Genomic DNA, 26,458 nt, shown 5'->3' with positions numbered 1-26,458 from the left:
TGGCCTTTATCTTGTGACGGACAATAATTGATCATTTACATAAACAGACATGAATAGCAGGGTGAAGCTTAAAATGTTGGCTTTAACAAGCACAACAGAGAACACTGGAAATGGTCAGATCAGGCAGCATTTGTGGAAAGAGATGAAGAATTAATGTTTCAGGACCAAGACCATCTTGGATTCAAAGTATTAATGCGGTTTCTCTTATGAAGAATGCCTCCAGGCCTATATAGAGGTTCCAGCTTTTTCTGTTTTTATTTGAAGTTTTAGCATCTGACATTTTCTAATTGCTATTTAACAATAATGTTAACCGCAATACACCCATCAGCACAGACGGCAAGGGACACAAGCTACCATCAGTTATACTAAAAGATGTCTTACGTGCACAACGGAGAGAAAGCAAGGAGAAGATAAGCCAAAATCTGGAATAATAGTTATCCAATATTCAATTATCTAATAGTTATCCACTCAAAAAGCTGCAGTAGTTTTGTTCAAGATTGATGTATATGAGAATAGTCTCTCAAAGTACTTTAGTGGCTTTGGTCTGTTTCTGATCGTTATACAGCAGAGAAACAGCTTTAAGTCGGAGGGTGCTGTAGGTACATACAGCATGTATAGCTAGGGTGCTTAAGACTTTTGCACAGTACTGCATTTGTCAACATGGAGCAGCGAGCGAGTTTGTAACTTTGGCAGAAATAAAGGATGTTGGGAAAGGCGAGGGTGGAGTGCCACTGGAGGGGTGTGGGACAGGTGGCAGAGAAGGATGGTCAAGGGCAGTGGGGTGGCAGGGTGCAGGCACACCTAGCCCCAAAACACCACCATTTCACACAACTGGTTTATTGATCACTACAGATCATCTGCTTGGGGTTCCCTGCTCACTCCCCTCCCTTTACCCAGCCATGATTTCCCTCTCACTGCCTTCTTCTCACTCTCAGTCCACAATGGAGACCCACGTCATCATTCACACATATCATAAAATTTGTTCTTTTTTTTGCGGTAGCACTATACTGCAATGCATAAAATTATTACAGTACTGTATGAAAGTCTTAAGCACCCTTGCTATATACATGTTCTTAAAACCTTTGCACAGTACCATATATAAACGGAGACAGTAACCACAAATAACTTGTCAAACCTGTTCCTTGGCTGCTAACAAAAAGAAGTCGTATCACACTAAGTCTTAGAATAGATAAACTACTAAACCAGCAAAGTAGGATAAGAGATCCCCATTGCATACCTCTAAGGATGTTTCATTGAACAAGAACACAAAATGCTAGAAATACTTGGTGAAACCCACAGCACTCAGTCAATCCACCACTAGCAGTCAAGTACATTATAGCTACTCACTCAACAAGACAATCCTAAAGGCATCTCCTAAATCTGTGACCTCTGCTACCAAAACAGACAACAGCTTTTGGTGCTTGAGAATACCACTTTCAGCAGGTTCCCACCAAATCGCATACCATCCTGACTTGGAAGTATATCCTGAAGGAGAATCTTGGTCTGAAATGACGACTGTCTATTCATTTCCATGGATGCTGCCTGATCTGCTGAGTTCCTCTAGTATTTTGTGTGTCGCTTTGGAAATATATCGCTATGCCTCCATTATTACTGAGGCTAAACTCTGGAACTATCTATGTTACATTTTGGAAATATCATAATCAAAAGGATTTCATCAATTCAAAAGCAATTAGGCTGTGCAAAAAAGTGTTAGCTTTGCTAGTGATGCTCAAGTACCAATAAAAGAATTTTTTAAAAATCACTGTCAACTCCAGCATTTGATCTATGAATAGAACTTTTATCCTGTCAAAAGTGATACATACATTTTCTATTAAAATCTCATTTTTTTTATACCAATAATATGCAGCAGGGGAAGAGTATTACTGGCAAGAATCGGTCTCGTTTGCATTTGTGTTGTTATAGATTCATAGGAATAGAGCATATAAAACAGGCCCTTCAGCCCAAATAGCCATTTTTCCTGCCAAACCCAGATGCCAAAATATTGCCCATAACCCTCCAGGCCCATTCCCTCCATGGAAGACCATAAGCCCACAAGATATAGGAACAGAATTAGGCTATTCAGCCCATCAAGTTTGCTCTGCGATTTGATCACGGCAGATCCATTTCCCTCTCAACCCCATTCTCCTGCCCTCTTCCCATAACCTTTTTACACTCTAACTAATCAAAAACCTTTCAAATCTCCACCTTGAATGCATCCAATGACCTGGCTTCCACAGCTGCCTGTGGCAACAAATTCCACCAAACCACTGGCTGAAGAAATTCCTCCTCATCTCTGTTCTAAATGGATAACCCTCTGTTCTGAGGCTGTGCCCTCTAGTCTTGGACTAACCCACCAATCTAAATACCAACTGAGCCCACCTCTACCACTTCCTCCGGCAGTTCATTTCAGGTGCTCACTATCCTCTATATAAAAGTGTTACCATTCAGGCCTCTTAAATATCTTTTCTGTGCCCTCTAGTTTGGGGCTCTCCAGCCCTGGGGACTACACTATGACCACCTCACCTTATCCACGCTCCTCATGATTTTATTAAGTTCTATCAGGTGACCCTTCATTTTCCTGCGTTCCAAAGGAATAATGATCCACTGTGGCCAGCCTCGCCCTATAACTCAGGCACTCTATAACTCAAATCTCTTCTGTACTCTCCCCAACTTGACAATGTCCTTTCAATAACAAGGTGGCCAAAAACATCTGCAATACTCCAAGTGTGGTCTCACCCAAGACTTGTAAAGCTGCAACAATAATTGTCCTACTTCTAGCGCAATGCCATGACCAAAGACCAACATGCTAAAAACTTTCTTCACCACCCACTCTATCTGCATGGCTGATTTCAGTCAACTGTACACTGGAGCTCCCATGTCGCTCTGATCAAGAGTCATGCTATCTGAGATTCAGAAATTCTGGACACAATTTGGAAAATTGCGTGGAGAAAGAATGGAGTCTCTTTCACTGATTCTAACCTTCAAAGTCACACATACTTCTGCTGTTTTCTATAAATTTTGCTTGAGGGATTCTTCGATATCCATGCAACAACAATAAAGAGGAAGTGGCCTCATTCAAAGTGTCGGGTCTTGTTGAATACACAAGTGGGTGAGAGCTTGTAGCACAGTCAGGATATTGTTCTCTTTTTTTTGTGTTCAATTAAAAGCCAAAATTCTTGGAGATGACCAGAGATAAAGGAATTATAAGTATGAGAAAACTTCTAAATCCTTGTTATAAAGAAGAAAAGTTGAAGGTTAAAATAACAAAGGAGTTCAGAAATGGTTCTGGCTAGATCACAGTCAATAGTTTAGTAATGAGTGTAACAATCTCAAACTTTTTAAAAGCAGTAAAAAGCAAATGATAAAACTTGTAATGCGATTATAGAGTCTGTTGACCATTTCCCCAAAGCATCTTTGTTTCACAGAAGCAAGCATTCTCTACTTAATAATTAATTATTAGTCTATTTTTATTTGACCCCCCCCCCACCCCGCCACTAAACAAATTTAGTGCAAAACTTGCAGTAACTTTAAGGGAAGCACTGAAACTCATTGGCATTATTTATAAAACAAAGCATCACACATTTCTTTTGTCTAGGTAGGATAATTCCCAAGTTGTTCTTCATGTTAAAAAGGATTATGTTCTTCTAGAAAAGCACTGGGGAAATAAATGCTCAAATCTTTAATGTCCCTGCATGGCGCCATAAAACAACAATCTGCATTTTGGAGAATTCAGTTTATGCAAGAACAAAATCTACTTAGTGGCCACTTTATTAGGTACATCTACACACCTGTCGTTCCTGTCATTATCTAATCAGTCAATCAGGTGGCAGTAAGTCAATGCACGAAAACATGGTCAAGAGGTTCAGTTGTTGTTCACGGCGAACATCAGAATGGGGGAGAAATGCAATCTAAGTGGTTCTGTGAAATTACTGTTGATGCCAGACAGGGTGGTTCTATGTGATCTCTCCAACGCTCGTGTTTCTAAAGGGCCATCCTTGTTCTGACGCTATTTCTCCGCCCGCTGATGCTGCTTGACCTGCTGAGTGCCTTCAGCTTTCCCCGTTTGGTCCTGGTAACTTGGGCTTCACATCAAAGAAAGAACGTACTGGTATTGGAGAGTGTTCAGAGGAGGTTTATAAGAATGATCCTGGGAATTAAACAGTTAATATATGAGGAGCTTTTGTTGGTTCTGGGTCCGTAATCACTGGAGTTTAGAAGAATAGGGAGGATATCATTGAAACTTATTGAATATTGAAAAGCCTAGCTAGAGTGGAGGTAGAAAAGATGTTTCCTGTAGTGGAAGAGTCTAGGACCAGAGGGCACAGATTCAGAATACAAGGATGTCCCTTTAGAAGTCAAGTCAATTGTCACCTAACTATATACGTATATAGTGTCAAATGAAACAACTTTTCTCCAAACCAGGGTGTAAAACACAGTAGTACATACCACACATATAACACACAATAATTTAGGAAAGTAAGGATTAAATCTACAGATGAATTACACATAAACAACATTTAAATATTGTAAGATACAGCACAGATTAACTGGTGACACTTTGATTGCAGCAGGGAGTTCAGAAGCTCCAACGGCCTGAGGAAAGTAACTGTTTCCCGCTTTGACCATTCTTCTTTCAAAACATCAGAGTCTTCCACCTGATGGTGGAAAGTCAAAAATGCTAAATGCATGGATGAGATTCTTGCTAATTCTAAGGGCCCTGCATATTCAGTGCTCCTGATAAACGTCCCAATGGATGTTAAGGGGGACCCCTATGATCTTCTCAGATGTTCTCACAGTCCTTTATAGGGACATCCGGTCTGATGCTCAGCTGATCCCATTCCAGATGGAGATGCAACTTGTCAGGATGCTCTCAATGGTGCTCCTCTAAAATTCAGTTGAGACTGGGGGCAGGGGAAGCCTCACTTGTCTTAATGTCCTTAGTAACTGGAGGCGCTGCTGCACCCTCTTGTTCAGGGAGGCAATACTAGGACAGGAATGGGGAGGAATTTCTTTAGTTGGAGGGTGGCAAATCTATGGAGTTCACTGCTACAGACTGCAGTGTAGTCCAAGTAATCGGGTATACTTGAAGCAGAGATTGTTAAATTGTTAATTAGCGAGATCATCATAGGTTCCTAGTAGAATGCAGGACATTGGGGTTAAGAGGGATAATAAATCAGCCACGATTGAACAGCAGAGCGAATTCAATGGACCAAATAGCCAAAATCTGCTTCTATGTCATATAACATCATTGCTGAGTACAAAACGATTGATAAGGTTCCTATCAGACCATAAGACATAGGAGCAGAATTAGGCTAATCAGCCAATTGAATCTGCTTCGTCACTGGCTCATTTATTAAACCCCATTCTCCTGCAACTGTGATGCCCTGATTAAACAAGAACCTATCAACCTCCTCCTTAAATATACCCAAGGAGTCAACCTGCACAGCATCAGTGTCAATGAATTACACAGTTTCTCCACAATATCACTAAAGATATTTTTTCTCATCTTTGTTCTAAACTGATGTCCCTCTATTTTGATGTTGTGCCTCCAGTCCTAAACTCCCCTGCTATAGTAAACACCCTCTCCACATCTAGTCTATCTAGACTTTACAATACTCAATAGGTTCCAATGAGATCCCCCTCCCCCCCCCCCCATTCTTCTAAACTCAACAAAGTTCAGCCCAGAGCGCACAAATGTTCCTCATGTTAATCCTTTTATTCCTGGGATCATTCTTCTGAAACTCCTCTAGACCTTGTCCAACGCCAGAACAGCTTTTCTTAAGTAAGGGGCCCAAAACTGCTCACAATACTCCCAAGTGCAATCTAATCAATGCCTTAAGTCTTAGCATTACATCCTTGCTTTTGTATTTTTACCCTCTCGTCAGGAATGCTAACTTTGCATTTCCCTTTTTTACCACTGACTCAACCTGCAAGTTAACCTTTAAGGAATCCTGCACGAGGACTCCCAACTCCCCTTGCACCTCTCATTTTTGAATTTTCTCCTCATTTAAAAAGCAGTCCACGCCTTTAATCCTTCAACCAAAGTGTGTGACCATGAATTTTCCTGCACTATATTCCATCTGCCATTTCTTTGCCCATTCTCCCACTCTGTCCAATTCCTTCTGCAGACATCCTGCTTCTTCAGCACTACCTGCCCCTCCACCTATCTTCATATCGTGTACAAACTTGGCCACAAAGTCGTCAATTTCCTCATCCAAATCACTGAATATATAACATAAAAAGCAGTCCCAACACTGACCCCTGTGGAACACTACCAGTCACCAGCAGACAACTAGAAAAGGCCCCCTTTATTCCCACCCTTGGCCACCTGCAGTCAGCTAATCTGCTCTCAATGCTAGTACATTTGGCCCTCCTTATCCGCGGATTTCACATGCGTGGATTCAACCAACCACAGATCGGGAAAACCTGGAAGTTCTCTCTCCAGCACTCGTTGTTTGAGCATGAACAGACTATTTTTTCTTGTAATTATTCCCTAAACAATGCAGTATACCAACTATTTATATAGCATTTACATTGTATTAGGTATTATAAGTAATCTAGAAGTGATTTAAAAGTTCAGGCAGTTCCCGGGTTATAGGCGTTCCGTTCCTGAGTCCGTCTTTAAAACGGATTTGAAGTCGGAACAGGTACATCCGGTATTATTTAGCATCAGTTAGTTAAACACTTGTCTTCATGTATAATATATATTTTACATTTCTATGCATATAAAACACTTAAGAAATGTATGTATTTCAATAATTAAACCACTACATTGCTTAGTAATAATTGTAGCTTTCATCGGGGCAGGCCCTTTCACATTATCCATTAAAATTGTTCCAATCGTTGACCGACGTAGCCTAACGCTTTTCCAATGACCAATGGCGTTTCACCATTTTCCAATCGCTTTATTACTTCCACATTATTTTCAATCATGATTGTGAACGTGAACAGAAACGCTGCGGATTCAGAGCTGCGCCAGGTCCTAAAGTCCACCGCATTGAGACAGGCTAAACTAAGGGACTTCAGCATCCGCGATTTTTGGTATCCGCAGCGGGTCCATGATCCAATCCCCCACGGATAAGGTGGGCCGACTGCATCTTTCCCTGTGCTTCATGGACTCTTATCTTGCTAAGCAGTCTCATGTGCAGCACCTTGACAAAGGCCTTCTGGAAATCCAGGTAAACAACATCCTTTTTTATCCTACCTGTTATCTCATCTAAGAATTTCAAAGACTTGTCTGGAAAGATTTCCCCTTAAAGAAACCATGCTGATTTCGGCCTATTTTATCATGGGCCTCCATATACTCTGAAAGCTCATCCTGAATAACAGACTCCAACATCTCTCCAATCACTGAAGTTAACTGACTTATAAATTTCCTTTCTACTGTTTTCCTTCCTTCTTAAAGAATGGAGTGACATTTGCAATCTTACAGTGCTCTGGAACCATTTCAGGATCCAGTGATTCTTAAGAGATCATTACTAACGCCTCCACAATTTCCTCAGCTACCTTTTCTCAGAACTCAAAGGTGTAGAACATCTGGTCCAGGTGACCTATCTACCTTCAGACCTTTCTGCTTCCCAAACATTTTTTCCTAAATAATATCAACAACTCACTACTTCCCCCTGACTCTTGAATTTCTGGCTAGTTTCTTCTACAGAAAAGACTGATGAGAAATACTTAATAGCCCATCCACAATTTTTTGTCCCCCATTACTACATCTCCAGTTTTCCAGTGACCCAATATCTACTCTCATCTCTATTTTATTCTTTATACTGTATATCTGAAAAACCTCTGTAATCTCTTTTATATTATAAGCTGACTTACCTTCATAGTTCATCTTTTCTCTCTTTATGGCTTTTCAGTTGCCTTCTGCAGGGTTTTTAAAAAGCCTCCCAATCCTCTAACTCCCCACTAGTTTTTATTATATTGTATGTCCTCTCTTGTACTTTTATGCAGTCCTTGACTTCCCTTGTCAGCCACGGTTACCTCATCCTCCTTTTAGAGTACTTCTGCAACTTGGGGATTCATCTTTCCTATGCCTTCCAAATTGCCCAAGAAACTCCAGCCGCTGCTATTCTATCATCCCTGCTGGCATCCCCCTCCAATCAACTTTGGCCAGCTCCTCTCTCATGCCTCTGTAATTCCCTATAATAGTGATACATCCAATTTTAGTTTACCCTTCTCAAACTGCTGGGTGAATGCTACACTGTCTCCGAAGGGTTTCTTTACCTGAAGTTCCTTAATCAAATCTTGGTCATTGCCCTAACACCCAATCCAAACTTACTATTCCCCTTAGTGGATTCATCCATAATCTGCTCTAAAACACCATTTTACTGGCATTCTACAAATTTGCTTTCTTGGGATCCACAACCAATCGGATTTTCCCCATTCGAATTGCATATTGAAACCCCCATGATTATGGCAACATTGTCCTTTTTACATGCCTGTTCTATCCCGTTCTAATTTTTAGCACATATCCAGGCTACTTTTGGAGGCCAGTATATAACTTACATCAGGGCCTTTTGACCCTTGCAGTTTCTTAACTCTACCCACAGGGTTTCTACATCTATTTATATATTGCAGCTCTTATAGTCACCCACTGGATTCACCTCTGAGCCGTGGTCATGATGGCATCCACCACTTCAATGATGCGATGCAATGCTGAATCTGTACCAATGGTCATATCTGTCCCACAGAAATCATTGTCGATGGAGCCCACAATTCCCACAATATTTAAGTGGCTGTACTTATGAGCTGCTTTCTTGTCAATTTTACCTAGGAGGGCGAGAAAGAAAAAATGCAAGAGCGCAATAATTAGGAACAGTTTCATTTGGTAAATCAGTTCAATATGCATTAGATAAAGAAATTAAATGTAGGGAAAGTAAAACTGCAATACTTTTTTAAAAACCTGCTGCAGTAAAAATTATCACACTTCATTAATGATATCACAATGTCAAGCAAGGGCACTTTGTGGTAATATATTGCTCCAGGGCTGACTGATTCTCAAGCTGCTACATCCAACAGAGGTGTACTTCAAGTTGTGTTTATTCTACCGATCTACTCTCTGTACAGTCACAACTGTGTGGTAGACACAGATCGAATACCATCTACAAATTCACCAATTATTGTTACCTCCCAGGTTGTGTCAAGGATGACAGAGAAATGGAGGGCTATGTGGCAGGGAAGAGGTACGCTGATCGTAGAATAGGTTAAGAAGTTGGCACAGCATGGTGGGCCAAAGGAACTGTCCTGTGCTGCAGTTTTCTATGTCTTATGAAATCCAGCAGGACCTCACCATTCCCAGTGCTTGTTAGCACTTAGGGTCTCACTCCTCCTACACTACTGTCAGGGAATAATGTCTCTTTTAAATCATTTCAAAGGCTTGTCCAAAAAGTAGTTCGGCAAATAAGAACCTTAACTAGAATTTGACAATACAATCAAAAGCAACACAAAGTGCTGGAGGAACTCAATGAGTCAGCCAGCGCCTGTGGCAGTAAATCTTCATCTGGACTGAAATGTAGAGGGGAAATAGCCATTATAAAGAGCTGAGGGGGCGGAAAGAGATTGAGGAAGAGCAAGTAGGCTCCAGGTCTTGATGCGGGTCCATGTCTGGGGGTACTAAGCAGATGGGGGAAGGGTAGTGGAAATAATGCCTGAAAATGGTGGAATCTGAGCAGCGAGGAAGGTGGAGCATAGGAAACAGGCAGGGAGATGGGAAGTAGTGGTGGAGTAATGTGTGGGAGATAGCAGAGGAGAGGATGGAGGAGAGAAAAGAAACATGGTGGTAGATACCGACAAAATGGGGTATCATGAGCACAAAGGGAGACAGAGAGAGAAAATAGTTGCAGGAAGTTAGAGAATTCGATGTTTATGCGCCAGTTGCAGGCTCTCCAGGGAGAATGCGAGGAGCTGTACCTCAAGGTTACAGTGGAGGAGGCCGAGGTGTAGGAATGGGCAAGGAAAATTAAAATGGTTGACAACTGGGAAGCAGTTGTCCAGTCAAACAACATTTTGACTCCACATTGGGAAAACGGTGCGCTCCATTAACGGCAACATGTTGCCAAGTTGCATTTATTACCTCAGTACCTCTGAAATACATTAGTTAGCATTAAAAAATGTTAAAAATGTCAGCTTAATAGGATTGCTGCACACAGAATAAATAACAGGTATGATTATGCAGAAAGATAGTGGAGAAAAATAAAGACAAGTCTCACCACTTTCAGTGAGCTCCTTCAGTAGTCCTTTCCACTCTTCACGGAAGAGATTGGCACCAGTCAGACTACCGTCTCCCCCAATCACGCAAAGGTTTGTTATTCCATTCTTTATCAGATTGTGGGCAGCCAGGAGACGACCCTCATGGGTACGGAATTGCTTGCAGCGGGCGCTCCCAATTACAGTCCCACCCTGAAAACAAGACCAATCAAGTCCAATGCAGATCCACACTTTGTCCATTTAAGTTACAATTTTTAAACTTTTCTATCTATGCAACTTGCCACCTCAAAGGGATTTTCCCCTTTCTCACTGAACAGTAACACATGATATTCTCAGCCTCTTGTTGCGATTCTGCCGTAGAGTCATTGGAAATTACATACACTTAGAGGCCATTTATTTGGCACGACCTGTGCCTAAAAGTGGCCACTGAGTGAACGTCCATGGTCTTCTGCTGCTATAGCCCATCTATTTCAAGACTCGACATGTTTGTGCATTCAGGGATGCTCTTCTGCATGCCACTGTTATTACACATGGTTATTTAAGTTACTGTTGCTTTAACCAGTCTGACTATTCTTCTCATTAACAAGGGGTTTTCACCCTCAGAATTGCCACTCAACGGATGATTTTGTGCTTTTCACCCCATTCTTTGTGAACTCTAGAGACTGCTGTGTGTAAAAATCCCAGATGAGCAGTTTGAGGTATTCAAATCACCCCGTCAACAACCAACAATCATTCCATAAAGTCACTTACCTCACATTTTCTCCCCATGCTGATGTTTAAGCCTAACAAATGGACCTTTTGACCATGTCAGCATGCTTTTACGCAATGACGTGCAGTTGGTTGATTCTCTGGTTATATATTTGCATTAGTGACATGTACAGATGTACCTAATAAAGTTGCCACTGGGTGAATCCTTCGTAAAGCTGAAGAGCTTAAAAATCAAGGAGAACGTTTCCAATGTGTGACCTTTAAGGCATCAAGAGCCAGGGATTCAATGAGACAGAAGGACACCATAATGCTTTGTTCATCAGGATACTCACAGCTCTGTTGCCATTATTCCAACCCACCAACCCAGGCTCCATAGATAAAACTAGGCCACATAAACAGCAACTAACAAAAGGAATCCCAACTGTCCCAGCCAGCTGAACACAAGTGATGAGAAGCACTTCATAGGGATAGTAATCTGGGATAAATTAATTGGCATTTGGAAGTGTAACAACTAATATACAAATCACTGAGTCACAGCAAGCCAAGAAGTTTGTTTCAATGCTGTATGTTTCTGAGACTAAGTCTGCAGCTACCAGCAAGTGCACATGTTCAATAACCTCACTACAACCCCACTTTATTCTCCCTGCAGTTCAGTCAAATTCAGAAGAACTTGCAGAGTTGATTTGCCTGAATGATACAAAGATTAGGAATTATAGTTGGGAGGCTTTGGCTGTTCTTAAAGCAGTGAGGACTGAGAGAAGATTTAATAAAAACCTTCACAATCACCAACAGTTTTGTTAGAGTAAATATGAAAGCTTCCAAGCAGCTATTTCTTCTTGGACACTTCATCCACTCTGACAAGCCAACAGCACCTATCACTTAACACCTTGACAGTCATCCCACCTCCCCTGGAAGTTCTGGGAGTCTCCTGCATATTGATAGTGGCTGACGGGAAGTGGAAAGAAGGGGTGGAACATCCAACTCACAGACCTCCGTCGATACCCCTGCCCCCCCTTACCCCCATCCCTATCTATTATTTTAGTCTGGTTCTCTTTCTCTCTCATTTTCCCCCCCTCATTATAATCTCCCCCCAACCCTACCTTTCTTTCTCTTTTATTTCCCATAATTCTCCACCTTCCCCCTAGCCCATTTCCCTCCAGCCTATCACTTCCCAGCTCTCTACTTTATCCCTCCCCCCACTTCTTATCCCCCCTCGACCATCCCATGTTACTTCACTCCTGATGAAGGGTTTCGGCCCGAAACGTCGTCACTACCTCCTCCCATAGATGCTGTCTGGCCTGCTGAGTTCTGCCAGTATTTTGTGATTTTATTAGATGGCCGAAGAGACTGTTTCTCTGCTGTAGTGTTCTATGACTCTGATCTCTTCTTACTTTTCACCTGAAAACACTGTAATATTTTTACTTACCACTTGCAAGATACTGGAGACATTCTCCCACTTTGCTTCTACAATATTATCCCCGCCATCAACCATTCCTTGGTAACCCTGCAAGTGAATGAAAATCAAGTTACACTAACATCTGGTTAAGCTAAGCAGCCTCTGATTTTGTGTTAAACATGTTTTGCATTACTTCATAATAATGAGAAATAGTCTTTCATTACACCTATGATACTTGCAGGTAGTAAACACAAGATCAACTGTAGCTACACTTGCCAATATGATGCCTTTCTTTCATAAATCTTTTCTTTGACTCTATCACTGCCCTATGATGCTGAGATACATCGTAGGACGCACTGGGACACATGATCAGTGAGGTAACCCGGGGTCAGTGGGTGCTTTAGGCCTTTCAACATCAGACACCCTCATCCACACAACCCAGCCGGAGTTGACCAGACCCTGGCTTGTGTTCCAGCAGCTTTGGTACAAGGTCACACGTCTTGATCCACAGCCACCTTGAGCTTCGGTGATGGTCCACATGGCTCTTCTCTTTGTAGCCCCTGTATTGCCATGGCAGTTCTGCAGTGAGCAGCCAGCGAATCCTCTAAACCCCACCTCTATAGAGGCTCACAAAATGCCCCTATAATCTGTGCAATGGTAATAACCTGGGTTGACAAAGATTATCGGAGTATACTGAAGCAGGATTAGGTTAAGCTAGATAAATTCATGCCTTAGTTTGCCTTTTCACCGTTTTTCTGTGTTGACTTTTTGTCCTTTGATTTAACATCAAAAGACCTGCCAATGTCTACACTGACTATCCTCACTGAGCTTCAACAGCCCTTTTGGGTAGAGAATTCCAGAACTCCATTACCCCTGAAAGGCCAGCCTCACTTTTAGACATCACATTCAGGAGTAATGCCATCCCTGCACTTGAAACATAGAATATTAATTTTATATGCTTCAATGCAATCATCTCACATACTCCCAAACTCATGAAGTATAGGCCAAAGTCTACTTAACTTCACCTCACAGGACAATCCTATTATGGAACATAGAACACAAACAGTACAACACAGGAACAAGCCCATGATGTTACACTGAACTAATTAAATAAAGACACTTAATCCCTACCATTTGCAATATCCCTCCATTCTCTGCATATTCATGTGTCTACCTTAGGCCCTATTAAATGTCATTGTAGTATCTTCCCCCACTACTACCCTTCGTAGCATATTCTAGGCACCCACCACTCTAAATAAAAATCACCCTGCACATCTCCTTTGAACCTCCCCTTTTCATCTTAAATATATACTATTGGGTAATCAACTTTAGGATAAAGATAATTGTGTATCGTATCTATGCCTCTCAGTTTTATAAATCTAGTATTTAATTCGTTCCACTTTCATTTCATCCCAACCCCCCCCCCCCTTGCAAACTGCCTCTTTTCACAAGATCCAAAAGCAAAAATCAGATTTAAAGAGAAACATAAGTTCCGAATTTTCTTCCTTCTTTCCCAATATAATCCAGCTGGTACCCATGTGCTTTTGTTGCCAAAAAGACCTGCAGATGACAAGTTCACTACTTTCTATTAACAGAAGACAGAAATATTCTGCTTTGAACCATCATGTTAAACTGGCAATAATTCCGAGTTCAGCACTGAGAAGCAATCTGGTTTCTCAGCTGTTACCCACTTGAAGCTAACACTGGGGCTATGCATCGCACACTGATATTAAGATTCTCCTCTGTCAAATTCACTTATATAAATGGACTAGAAGAAAAACAAATTGGTTTATGCTTTAGGAAGCATATCTTTCACACGTTCATTCAAAGAGAATAAGTGTTTTTAAAAAAATGACTAACCTAGTTTCCTAGAATAAAGTTCATGAACCAACAGGAGGTTAAGTTCGGCTGTATTTTATTTTACCTTCAAGTATGGTCTCCATTTCAATAACACTGCTTAGAAAAGTCTCTAGTGTTTTGCATAACCTCTTGTCCCTTGGATAGTATTAGGGTAATGATTTTAGAGTTCAGATGATTTGCAGAACACATGGGAGACTTCAATTTGTATCACCTCCAAGAATAAGGTCATGCCAACTTCAGTCATCAGAAACAGATCTATCATAAGACCGTAAGACTTATGACCAGAGTTAGGCCATTCAGCCCATCAAGCCTGCTCTGCCATTCCCAACATGGCTGATTTATCTTGCCTCTCAATCCCACTCTCCTGCCTTCTCCCTGCAACCTTTGACACCCTAGCTAATCAAGGACCTATCAACATCCACTTAAAGTACATTCAATGACTTGAGCTCCACAAACACCTGTGGCAATGAACTTCACAGATTCACTACCCTCTGGCTACAGAAGTTGACATTCTAACCAAAGGCAAAATCTATCAACCTCCACTTTAAATTCAGTATACTCAATGACCTGGTATCAAAAACAGTCTGTGGCAACAAATTCCACCGAGTAACCACCCTATAAAGAAGCTCCTCCTCATCTCTGTTCTGAATAGATGCCCCTCTATTTTGAGGTTGTGCCCTCTAGTCCTAGACTCAGCCACTATTAGAAACTTCCTCTCCACATGCATTATCTAGTCGTTTCAAAATTAGGTAGGTTTCAATGAGATTCCACCCCCCCCCCCCACTTTCTTCTAAACTCTAGCAGATGAAGGCCTACAGTCATTAAATGCTCCCCATATATAAACCCATTCTTTCCCAAAATTGTTCTTGTGAATACCTTCTGGATCCTCTCCAAGGCCAGCACATCCTAGATAAGTGGTCCCAAATTGCTCACAATACTTCAAGTACGATCTGATCAATGCATTATAATGCCTCAGCATTACACTCAAAGTAAATTTATTATCAAAGTACCTAAATGTCACAATATACAACACTGAGATTAATTTTCTTGCAGGCACACTCGATAAATCCATAATAGAATAATAACCACAATAGAATCAATGAAAGATCGCACCAACTTGGGCATTCAACCAGCGTGCGATAAGTCAACAAACTGCAAATACAAACTTGATTTTATCTTCTAGTCCTCTTGAAATGACTGCTAACGTTGCACTTGCATTCCTTACAAGTGACTCAACCTTCAGGTTAATCTTCAGGGAATCCTGGACAAGAACTTCAAACTCCCTTTGCACCTTTGATTTCTGAATTCATTTCCTGTTTGGAAAATAGTTTATATTTTCATTCCTTCTACCAAAGTGTGCGACTATACACTTCCCTACACTGTTACTTCTTCGCACCTTCTCTAATCTGTCCAAGTCAAAATGGACTAGATGGGCTGAAGGGTCCATGTCTGTACTATACTTTTCTACTACTATGACATGAATTTTCTCCCCATTTAGAAAATAGACTATGTCTTTAGTCCTTCTACCAAAGCATATGACCATACATTTCCCTACACTATATTCCATCTGCCACTTCTTTGCCCATTCTCCCAATCTGGTCCTTCGGTATACTGCCTGCTTCGTTAATGCTTCCTGCCCCTCAACCTACCTTCGTATTGCCCGCAAACGTGGCCACAAAGCGATCAATTCCATCATCCAAATCATTCACATACAAGGTGAAAAGAAGTGGTCACAACACTAGCTCCTGTGGAACACCACTGGTCACCCACAGCCAAACAGAAAGTGCTCCCCATTCCCCCAATCTTTACCTCCTGAGAGTCAGCCCATCTTCCATCAATGCTAGTACCTTTCCTGCAATATCACAGGCTCTTATCCTGTTAAGCAGTCTCACAGGCAGCACCTTGTCAAAGGCCTTATGAAACTCCAATTGAACAATGTCCACTGACTCTCCTGTGTCTATCCTACTTGCTATTTCCTCAAAGAATTACAACAGATCTCTCAGGCCGAAGATTTCCCTCTAAGGGAAATATGCCTCCACATACCCCTAAACCTCATCCTTAATAATGGACTCCAACTTCTTCCCAAGCACTAAAATTGGGATAACTTCCTGAGAATTTCCTTCCTTTTGTTTCTCTCCCTCTTAAAGAGTGGACTGACATTTGTAATTTTCTGGTCCTCTGGAAGCAATTCAGAATTTAATGATTCTTATTAATATTAATTAATAATGCCTCAACAATTTATTCAGCTAGCCTTTTCAGAATCCTAGGTGTAATCCATCTGGTCCATTTGATATATTTTAACCTTGTAGCTTCCCAAGCACCTTCTCCTTAGTACTGGCATCTACGTTCACTTCTACCCTGACACTCTCAAATATCTGACATACTGCTACTGTCTTCTATAGTGAAGACTGACGCTAAATACTTTCATCTGCCAATTCTTTGCCGCAATTATATCTCTCCAGACTTATTTCCAGTGGTCTGATATCCACTCTCGCTTCTTTTTTACTCTATGTATCTGGAAAAACATTTGGTATTATCCTCTTAAATATTATTATTACCATCACATTTCATATTTTCTCTCTTTATGGCTTTTTTGTTGCCTTCTGTTGGTTTTTAAAAGCTTCCCAATGCTCTAACATCCCACTATTTTTTGCTGCATTATATGCCCTCTCTTTTACTTTATGCTGTCATTGATTTCCCTTGCCATCATTGACGCATGTCATGAAACTTGTTATTTTACAGCAGTAGTACAGGGCAACACTCAAGAATTACTGTCAGAAAAATAACTGTGCAAAGGCAAATAATGAGGTAGAGCACATCTGTTTATGAGCAGCTCATAAACAGCACAAGAAACATTGAGTATGGGTCTTCAGGCTCCTGTACCTCCTACACAATGGTAGCAACCTGAACAGGGCACGCTTCAGACGGTGAGGCACCTTAATCATAGGTATCACCTTCTGGAAGCACTGACTCTTGAACATGTCTTCAGTGGAGGGGAGGGCTTTGTCTGTGATGGAACTGGCTGAGTCTATAAATCCTTGCAACCTCTGGCGATATAGTGCATTGGAAGCTCCAACCCTAGGATGAAATCAGCCACTCTTTGTTACAATAACAAACCTCTTCAAATTTCTAATGAAGTAGAGCCGCTGGTGTGCCCACATCAATGTGTTTGGGCCCAGGATATATTCCTTGAGATGTTAACACTCGGGGACTTGAAACTGTTCACCTCTCCCACCAATGGCCCTCAATCAGGACTGTTGTGTGTTCTCCCAACTTGGCCTTGCTGATGATGAGTTTAAAGCTGTTGTTGCAACACCACTCAACCAGCTAATTTCACTCCTGAAAGCCTCCTCATAACCATCTGAAATTCTGTCAACAATGGAAGGAGTCATTGGTGAATTTATATATGGCGTTTGAGCTGTGCCTAGCCACACAGACAAATATAGAAAGGATATCAGTGTGCTAAGCACACGCCCTTGAGATGCCCCTGCGTTGACTGTCATTGAGTAGAAGATACTATTACTGCTCTGCGCAGACGGTGGATAAGGAAGTCAACAATCCAGTTGCATAGAGAGGTACAGGTATTGAAGTCTGTTGATTAGTAGGGAGGGGATTATTCAGAATCAGTTTATTGTCATCTAGAAACCACAAATGCAGTTAAAAAATGAGACAACGTTCCTCTTGAATGATACAACAAAAGCATATGACAAAACAGACTACACCAGAAAATCCACATAACGTTTGGCAATCCCCAATCCAGAGTCTGGAGAGGCTGCTGCATATTAATATCGCGCTACCGTCTAGCGCGTTCCCCGGAAAGGAACTCCAAAACCACCAGACAAAACAAGACCAAAAACTAAAGCTACAAGACCTGGACAAAACCACATAGTTACAACAGTGCAAACAATAGCATAATTGATAAAAAAAAAACAGACCATGGGCTCAGTAAAAATAGTCCAAAAATGTTAAAGGACTATAAGTTCAAAAGAAATCACAAGTTTCCACAAGTCCCCAGGGCCCCAACAGACTCGCCATCCCACGCCGGCGGCAGAAGGGAATACCCCCACTATGGACTTCCAAGGTGCCGCCCGACTCAGCCTCGCAGACGCAGCACACACCGAAAGCGACCTGACCGCAGCGGACTCCGAGTCCGTTGAACCTCCGAGCCTCCAACCATCCCCTCCGGCACAGCTTCTCCAAGCACCATCCTCTGCCAAGCATATTAAGACGGCCCCACCAATGGCCATCGGCAACGTGACCCCGAGGACTGGGGGCCTGTTCTCCCAAGCAGAGACCTGGACTTCACAGCAGCAGCAGCAGCAATGAAGAAGGTCTTCCTGGAGATTTCCCGCTGTTCCTCCGCGCTCCCACGTCCGTTTTCAATTGATTATGATTGCGCACAGCACTCCACTTCACAAATAACAGATAATCAGCTCCGGAGTGGCCGCTGCAAGCTGCGTCGCACCGCCATCTTGGAAATTTGATATGGTGCTGAATGCCAGGCTGTAATCTATAAACAGCAGTCTGAGACATGTTTTACTGTTGGTGCTCCACAGCTGAGTAGAGAGCGAGTACTTGCATCCACTGTGAACCTGTCAGAGTCTGCTCGCATAAGTACATGATGATCACTATCCTCACACTCAGTGAAGCAAACGACAAAATGGGCTTTCACTTACCATCCACAGCAGCCCTCTGCAGATCTATCTAATCTACTAATACCAACCACCAATGATAAAGCTCCACATTGAGACACAGACAAAAAATAGATCATCTCATTAGTGTTGTGGCACAATCAACCTGGGTCCAATTCCCACCACTGTCTGTAAGGAGTCCGTACATTCTTCCCATAACCTCATAGGTTTCCTTCGGGTGCTCTAGTTTCCTCCCACATTCCAAAGACATACGGTTAATTGTTCACATTGGTGTAATTGCACAGTGCAAGCTTGTTGGGCCAGAAGGACCTGCTACCATGATGTGCCTCTGAAGAAATAAATAAACTCCCTCTGATTATAGGGAAATAAATTTTTCCACTGGGTTCAAGAAGTCATTCAAGAATCTTCTCAAAATCTCCATGAACAATTGTGACATCCCTACCGTTCCGTGGGAATCTCTGGCTCATGGTCACTTGAAGCCAAAAAGAGAATTTTATTGGTATTGACAACTTTACGTCCCTTCCTACATGCATAGGTATTTGATGGATGGCATCATCTCCTAAACTACCTATTCATCTATGACATCAAGCAGTTCCTACCCCGCCAGTGGAGAGACCCATGTTCAATTCCTGCTGCTCTCTGTAAGGAGTTTATACGTTCTCCCCATGACCGTGTGGGTTTCCGCCAGGTGCTCAGGCTTCCTTCCACAGTCCAAAGACATACCAGTTAGTAGGTTAATTGGTCATTGCAGATTATCTTGTGATTAGGCTTGGGTTAAATCGGGAATTGCTGGGCGCTGTGGCTCAAAGGCCAGAAAAGCCTACTCCACCTGTCTCTCAATAAAATTAAGTATGTGCAGGTTCCATGTTGTTCTCATCGACCACCTGAGAACCCATGGAGTTGGCAGATGCAAGGTATCCTTAACCCTAAACGGCTGGCTGGAGAAGGAGAAAATTGGATGATACGTGTTCATCCTCCAATATAATGCAGTATTAACATCAGGCATAATATTGATGGAAAAATATACTCCTTAAACCATAGTTCAGCTGAGATTTGTTACGGTATTAACTCTTGATTACATTCTTTTATTCCACTTCCTTTGATATTGTGATGTATTTTTATCCCAACAAAAACTACAGCTGGATTCATGAATACAAGTGTCTGCAGGATCAAATCTGGCAACCAGACAACTCCAGAAATACTACTTCTTTAACTGCTTGAGTCACTTTATTAGGAGTGATGCAAATCCAAACAATCGACTTGAATTGCAAGTAGACAGCTTGATGTCTATTTAGAGAGTATTTCAAAGACGAACTGAATTTTAAATTCCTTCTAAATTAGACACAGAGCATCTTCAGGGTTTGAAATGGGCCTGATTTGAAGCTGGTAAAATTCAGTTTAAGTTTAGATTCAATGTATTGAATAAAGTCATATTCAAATGTATTCAAGACTAAATTCTGTCGTCAATGAAACGTAGAGTCACAAAATATTCTATTACTTCTTTCAAAATATTCCCTGCCTGAAAGGAGACAAGAAAATGGTCAAGTTGCTCTTAGGATTGAATCATTTTTGAGTTTGAGAGTCATAAGGTAATGCTGCAGCTTTGTAAAACCCCAGTTCGATCACATTTGGAGTATTGTGATAACTTCTGATCACCTCAATATAAATGCATGTGAAAGCTTTAGAGAGGGTGCAGAAGAGTTTTACCAGGATGCTGCCTCGATTATGAGGATAGGTTGAGCTGGCTACAGCTTTTCTCTTTGGAGCGGAGGATGAGAGGTGACTTGATAGAGGTATATAAGATAGTAAGAGGTATTGATCAAGTGGACAGCCAAGGCTGCCATAGAGGTGTCATAATTTTAAGGTTAATTGGAGTATAGAGGGGATGTCAGAGGCAAATGTACTTTTTTGTTTAAACACGCAGAGAAAATGGTGTGTGTGTGCAGGATGCACTGCCAGGAGTGGTGGTAGAGGCAGACACATTAGGGACATTTACATGACTCTTAGGTTGGCATGTGGATGATAGAAAATTGGAGGTCTACGTGGGAGGGAAGGATTACATTGATCTTAGAGTAGGTTAAAAGGTCAGCATAACATCATGACTTGAAGGGCCTGTACTACACTGCAACGTCACGTTTTTATTTGCTTTCATAAACAAAGCTAGACAACAGTGGTAGACCAGGTGGTATGGTGTAACTGCAGCATGTGGAAGTCTGGAGAGCACAGCTCTCCCATGCTACTTCATTAATGGTGAACACTTTTCAAAGATCATTAGCTCAAAGTGCAGACGATGTTATTAATTGAAGGTTAGGGGAAGGAGGCATTCACTGAAACACTGGTTAAGGAAACATTCACATCCTCTGGGTTGGGCAGCGTGACAGATCTGCTTAACTAAGAAATACGGGGGTTGGGGGTGTCTACATAGCAGTTCAGGAAATTATTCGTGTGGGGGGGGAGCGAAAAGGAGCAGGGGCTGGAGGATGACGTCGTGAGATGGAAACTGTTATCGGGGAACAGAGTGGCACAACGAATAGACCCGCTGTCTCAGTGCTGTCTCAGTGCTAGAGACCTGCACACAATGCTGACCTTGTGACCTAGAGTTTGCATGTTCACCCTATAATCACATGGGTTTCTTCCATGTGCTACCCTTTTTTCCTGCATCCTAAAGACGTTGGTGGGTTTAGTCAACTACTGCAAATTGACCCTGGTGAGAAAGGCAAAATCTAGGGAGATCTGAAATGAATGCGAGGAGAACAAATAATAGTTCTAATGTAAGATTAGTATAAATGGTCAGATTATCGTTACGGTGGACACAATAGCCCAGAGGGCTTCTTCCCTTGCTTTCTGCCTCTATCAGCTGTGATGAATACAGAAAACTGAGCCACCCAGCTGATGCTACGGGAAAAACAATCTCTTCAGAGCCGGAGAAGAGTCAGAATCAAAACTGGAGGATTCCGTATTGGCATCCCTAAAGAAAGCAAAACATTAAGAGACCCAGAATGAGGCACTATTGAAACAGTTTGAACAGCCAGCATTGTTAACAGAAAACCAGAACCACATAAATAACCAGCTCTGGATTGAAACAAGTGCCAAACACCAAAGCTTGAAGCTTGACAGCGTCCACTCAATTGATTTGCAACTATCATCCTAAACACCAACTTTTTTTCCTCCCAACTCATCATCTGCACTTGGGGAAATCACTTGAAAGGGATACCTGCAAGCCCTGGCAAAATCAGCACTAACGGGTGAAACCACATCCCATAAAATAGAAGCCGAGACCAAATTTCACAGCAACAAGCATAAGCAACATATTTAATACAGTTCATTCGTTTTTGATGTTTGAGTTCAAATCTCAGAGTTAAAAGTAAATTCATTATCAAGGTACATGTATGTCACAACATGCAACCCTGAGGTTCATCTTCTTGCGGGCATACTCAGTAAATCCAACAACCATAATAGAATCAATGAAAGACTGCACCTAACCAAGTGGATAACCAGTGTGCAAAAGACAACAAACTACAAATACAAAGATAAAGAATAATAATAAATAAATAAGCAATAAATATCAAGAACTTGAAGGTGAGTCCATAGGTTGTGGGGGCAGTTCAGTGATGGAGTCAGTGAAGTTATCCCCTCTGGTTCAAGAGCCTGATGGTTGAGGGGTAATAACTATTCCTGAACCTGGTGCTGAGAGTCCTGGAGCTCCTGTATCTTCTTCATGATGGCAGAAGCGAGAAGAGAGGATGAACTGGGTGGTGAGCAGCCCTGATGATAAATGCTGCTTTCCTATAAAAGTGCTTAATTCTGGGGAAGGCTTTAGCTGTGATGGGCAGGACCATATCCACTACTTCTTGTAGGATTTTCTGTTCAAGGGCTTCAGTGTTTCCATACCAGGCAACCAGTCAATATTCTTTCCACTACACAAATTTGTCGAAGTTTTAAATATCATGCCGAATCCTCACAATCGTCTAAAGAAGCAGAAGTGCCTCCACACTTCCTTCATAATTGCACTTACAGGTCCTTTGAACTGGCAACATCAAGGAACTTAAAGCTGCTGACCCTCTCGCTTTCTGATGCTCTGACGAGACCTGGCTCAAGAACCTCTGGTTTCCTCCTCCTGAAGTCAAAAATCAGCTCCTTGGTCTTGCTGACATCGAGTGAGAGGTTGTTGCTGTGGCACCACTAAGCCAGATTTTCAATCTCCCACCTATATGCCGGTTCAGTTGCAAACAATATAGACAAAATCCAAAAGGCTGTGATCTGCATTCTCAGAAATTTTGAATGAAAAATTAGACCAGAAATAGGACCATTAAACTACACTAGGAAGCACTACAGAACAGATTTAGGAGGCATATAAATTAAGAACTACATTACAAAAGTCAGTCAAAAGTGAAATGAATTTATAGGCTTAAATATGGACATAAAAGAAATATAGACTGAAACTGATTAATGACTAACGTACAAGGCATATAAGACCATAAGATATAGGAGCAGAAGTAGGCCATTCAGCCCTTCGAGTCTGCTCTGTCATTCAATCATGGGATAATCCAATTCTTCCAGTCATCCCCACTCCCCTGCCTTCACCATACCCTTTGATACGCGGGCTAATCAAGAACCTATCAATCTCTGCCTTAAATGCACCCATTGATTTGGCCTCCACGGCCATTCATGGCAACAAATTCCACAGATTTACCACCCTCTGACTTAAGTAATTTCTCCACATCTGTTCTAAATGGACGTCCTGCAAATCTGAAGTCGTGCCCCCTTGTCCTAGACTCCCCTACCATTGGAAATAACTTTGCTATATCTAATCTGTTCTGGTCTTTTAACATTCGGAATGTTTCATCGAGATCCCTGCCTCATTCTCCTGAGCTCCGGGGAATATAGACCACGAGCTGCCAGACGTTCCTTATACAGTAACCCTTTTATTCCTTGATCATTCTCATGAAGATTCTCTGAACCTTCTCCAATGTCAGTATATCCTTTCTAAAATAAGGAGCCCAAAACTGCACACAATACTCCAAGTGTGATCTCACAAGAGCGTTACAGAGCCTCAACATCACATCCTTGCTCTCATATTCTATACCTCTAGAAATGAATGCCAACATTGCCTTTGCTTTCATCACCGATTCAACATGGAGGTTCACCTTTAGCGTGTCCTGCACAAGGACTCCCAAATCCCTTTGCATCTCTGCATTTTGAATTCGCTCCTCATCTAAATAGTCTGCCTGCTTACTTCTTTCACTTAAGTGCATGACCATACACTTTCCAACATTGTATTTCATAATATCAAAGTCTTCTTTACCCAATGAGTGATGAGAACATGGAATTGGCTGCTTTAGGTGTGGATGAGGTGAAGAATGGAGATAAATTTTTCAGAAGGCTGACCACACGAGGGAGAAGGGAATAGAGAGTTATAGCGATGTTTAGACAACACAAAGAAAAGCTCAAGTGCAGCATCAATGCCGCATGGACTCAGTAGGCTAAATGGCCTATTCCAGTGCACCTTGTAATTGTTTTATACTTGAGAGAAATTCAAACTGGAATCATAAAAGTATGGGAATTAAAATTGATGTTTATAAAGATCCCAATTCATAAAAAGCTACCTTCAGTAAAAATGCCAGAAAAACTATTTATAGTGTATAATTACAAAGCTGGTTCTTCACATCGGTTTACTGGATAGATTTATTACAGTGACTTTGAGCCTGCACGACCTTCAGTTCATGCAGTACCTCTATATTCAATAACGTACCGATAAGAATAACAGACCATAAAGAAGATTGGAAATGAGACGTAGTTTCACAATTTTGATCTTTCCTATAATTCTGTGTACACGGAAGTGCGTATATTGTTCCTGTCAACGTCTTATCAAAGTCTTGTGTAAATAAGACCATAGGCCCAAATTCCCTATACATTTAAAAATGTATGAACTCCACAACCCTGTTTGGATGAAGAGATTTCTTCCAATTTCTGTCCCAACTGGCTGACCTTTAATTTTGAATGCATGACCTCCAGATTTTAGACATTCCAGCCTGGGAAAACATCTCTGCATTTCTCCTTTCAAGTCCCACAGGAGTTCTGAATGCTTCAATGTGACTATCTCTCATTCTTTTCAACATTAAGATTACAAGCCCTGTCTGATTAACCTCTCCAATAAGGGAATCACCCAATTCCAAGAATTAATCTGGTCAATTTTGATGTACTTTCTCTGTCATAAGTATATTCTTCAAGGGAGAGCAGACCAGATTGTAATGTTGCTTTATAACAATAGAATCATTAAACATTTGTGATATAGCATTAACCAAGGAATCAGGTGGTATTATACAAGATGAGCTCAAAACGGATGTAGCCAAGGTTTTGAAATAAGAACAGCAAACAACTGATCATACTCAGTGCAAACAAATTATTTCATCATTTTCCTTTAATAATGAATCAAAGTAAAAATCTTAAAAGAATTAACAAACCTCATGAATGAAGTACACTTTGGATCCAACGTAAATTCCCATACGCACCACAGCACGGACAGCAGCATTCATACCTATGGCAAAAATTAAATCAGATGTCAGCACCATTATAGGCAATTTATATGCTAACACATAATGAAGTGCCTAATGGTTTGTTATTTTCTTGCAACAGCGGAGGTTCAGCTCATCAGATCTATGCTGGGTCTCGGAGTTAGCCAGATAATCCCATTCACCTATTTATTTCTCGGATAAATATTCTCTCTCACATCACTTCATTTACATTAATCTTTGTCAAGTCTAAACAGGTATTGCTGCAGGAATCACCACCATTGTGGAATGCTTCTTCTACTGTTCACAATTACCCAGAGCATTATGGTCTCCTTATTTAAGGAAGGATACACTGGCTTTGAATACAGCATAGTGGAGGTTCACTACGTTGATTCCGGAGATGAGTGGGTTAGCTGATGAGGAAAGAATGAATCATCTGGAACTATATTCAACAGAATTCTGAAGAAGGAAGGCAACCTTATGGAAACTTAAAATTATGGAAGGGAAAGATAAGATAGAGGCAGGAAAATTGCTTCCACTGGTAAGTGAGACTAGGACTAGGAGTCACTATTAGCCAAGAGGTCCGTGGACTACATGTTGGCAATCCGTTTTAGACCATCTGTGTGAGTTACTTTATCCCAGCAAAGGCATCTGAAAAACATCGCATGCAAATAATTTCAGCTAGTTGCAGAACAGTATAAATGTTGGAAAGCGTTGGTGATTGTTAGGAATAACAAGGAGAATGACAGAGAGAAAGTCTTTTGCAATTCGGAAATCTTTTACAAATCAGAGGTCTTCTGTAAGCATTAAATTTCTTAAGAATTATGGTCTTCCTTGGGGGCTTAGCTATTGCTTGCTTGGTGGGTGGAGGGTGATGATGCATTTTTGCTAAAGTGGGGAAGAGGGGTGGAGTGGGTATGTGTGCGTCTCTCTCTCTCTCTCTCTCTCTCTCTAATGTTTTCACTGTCATTCATTCTTTGGGGTACCCTTCTGTTTTTGTGGAGGTCTGTGAAGAACAACAATTTCAGGTTGTATATTTTATACATTCTCTGATATTAAATGGAACTACTGAATTACCGTATTTGTCTAAAATGAACATTATCATGAAAAATAAAAAA

The 26,458-nt window shown here is 41.4% G+C and overlaps 1 protein-coding gene across 4 annotated transcripts in view; it reads right to left on the bottom strand.

Annotated features, from left to right (window-relative positions):
* pfkpa (phosphofructokinase, platelet a) overlaps nucleotides 1-26,458 on the bottom strand; it is a 119,383-nt gene that overhangs the window by 67,401 nt on the left and 25,524 nt on the right. For all 4 annotated transcript variants that reach the window (XM_059971919.1, XM_059971917.1, XM_059971916.1 and 1 more), the window contains exons 2-5: nucleotides 25,293-25,366; nucleotides 12,347-12,424; nucleotides 10,215-10,404; nucleotides 8,610-8,775 (exon numbers count right to left, since the gene is read on the bottom strand). In XM_059971919.1, the coding sequence (XP_059827902.1) occupies nucleotides 8,610-8,775; nucleotides 10,215-10,404; nucleotides 12,347-12,424; nucleotides 25,293-25,366 (508 nt within the window). The remainder of the gene's footprint in view (nucleotides 1-8,609; nucleotides 8,776-10,214; nucleotides 10,405-12,346; nucleotides 12,425-25,292; nucleotides 25,367-26,458) is intronic.

The sequence above is a fragment of the Hypanus sabinus genome, chromosome 6 (genome assembly GCF_030144855.1).
Source record: "Hypanus sabinus isolate sHypSab1 chromosome 6, sHypSab1.hap1, whole genome shotgun sequence".
Classification (NCBI taxonomy): Eukaryota; Metazoa; Chordata; class Chondrichthyes; order Myliobatiformes; family Dasyatidae; genus Hypanus; species Hypanus sabinus.
The sequence above is the reverse complement of the archived record's forward strand: the minus strand, read 5'-3'. Positions and strand labels throughout refer to the sequence as shown.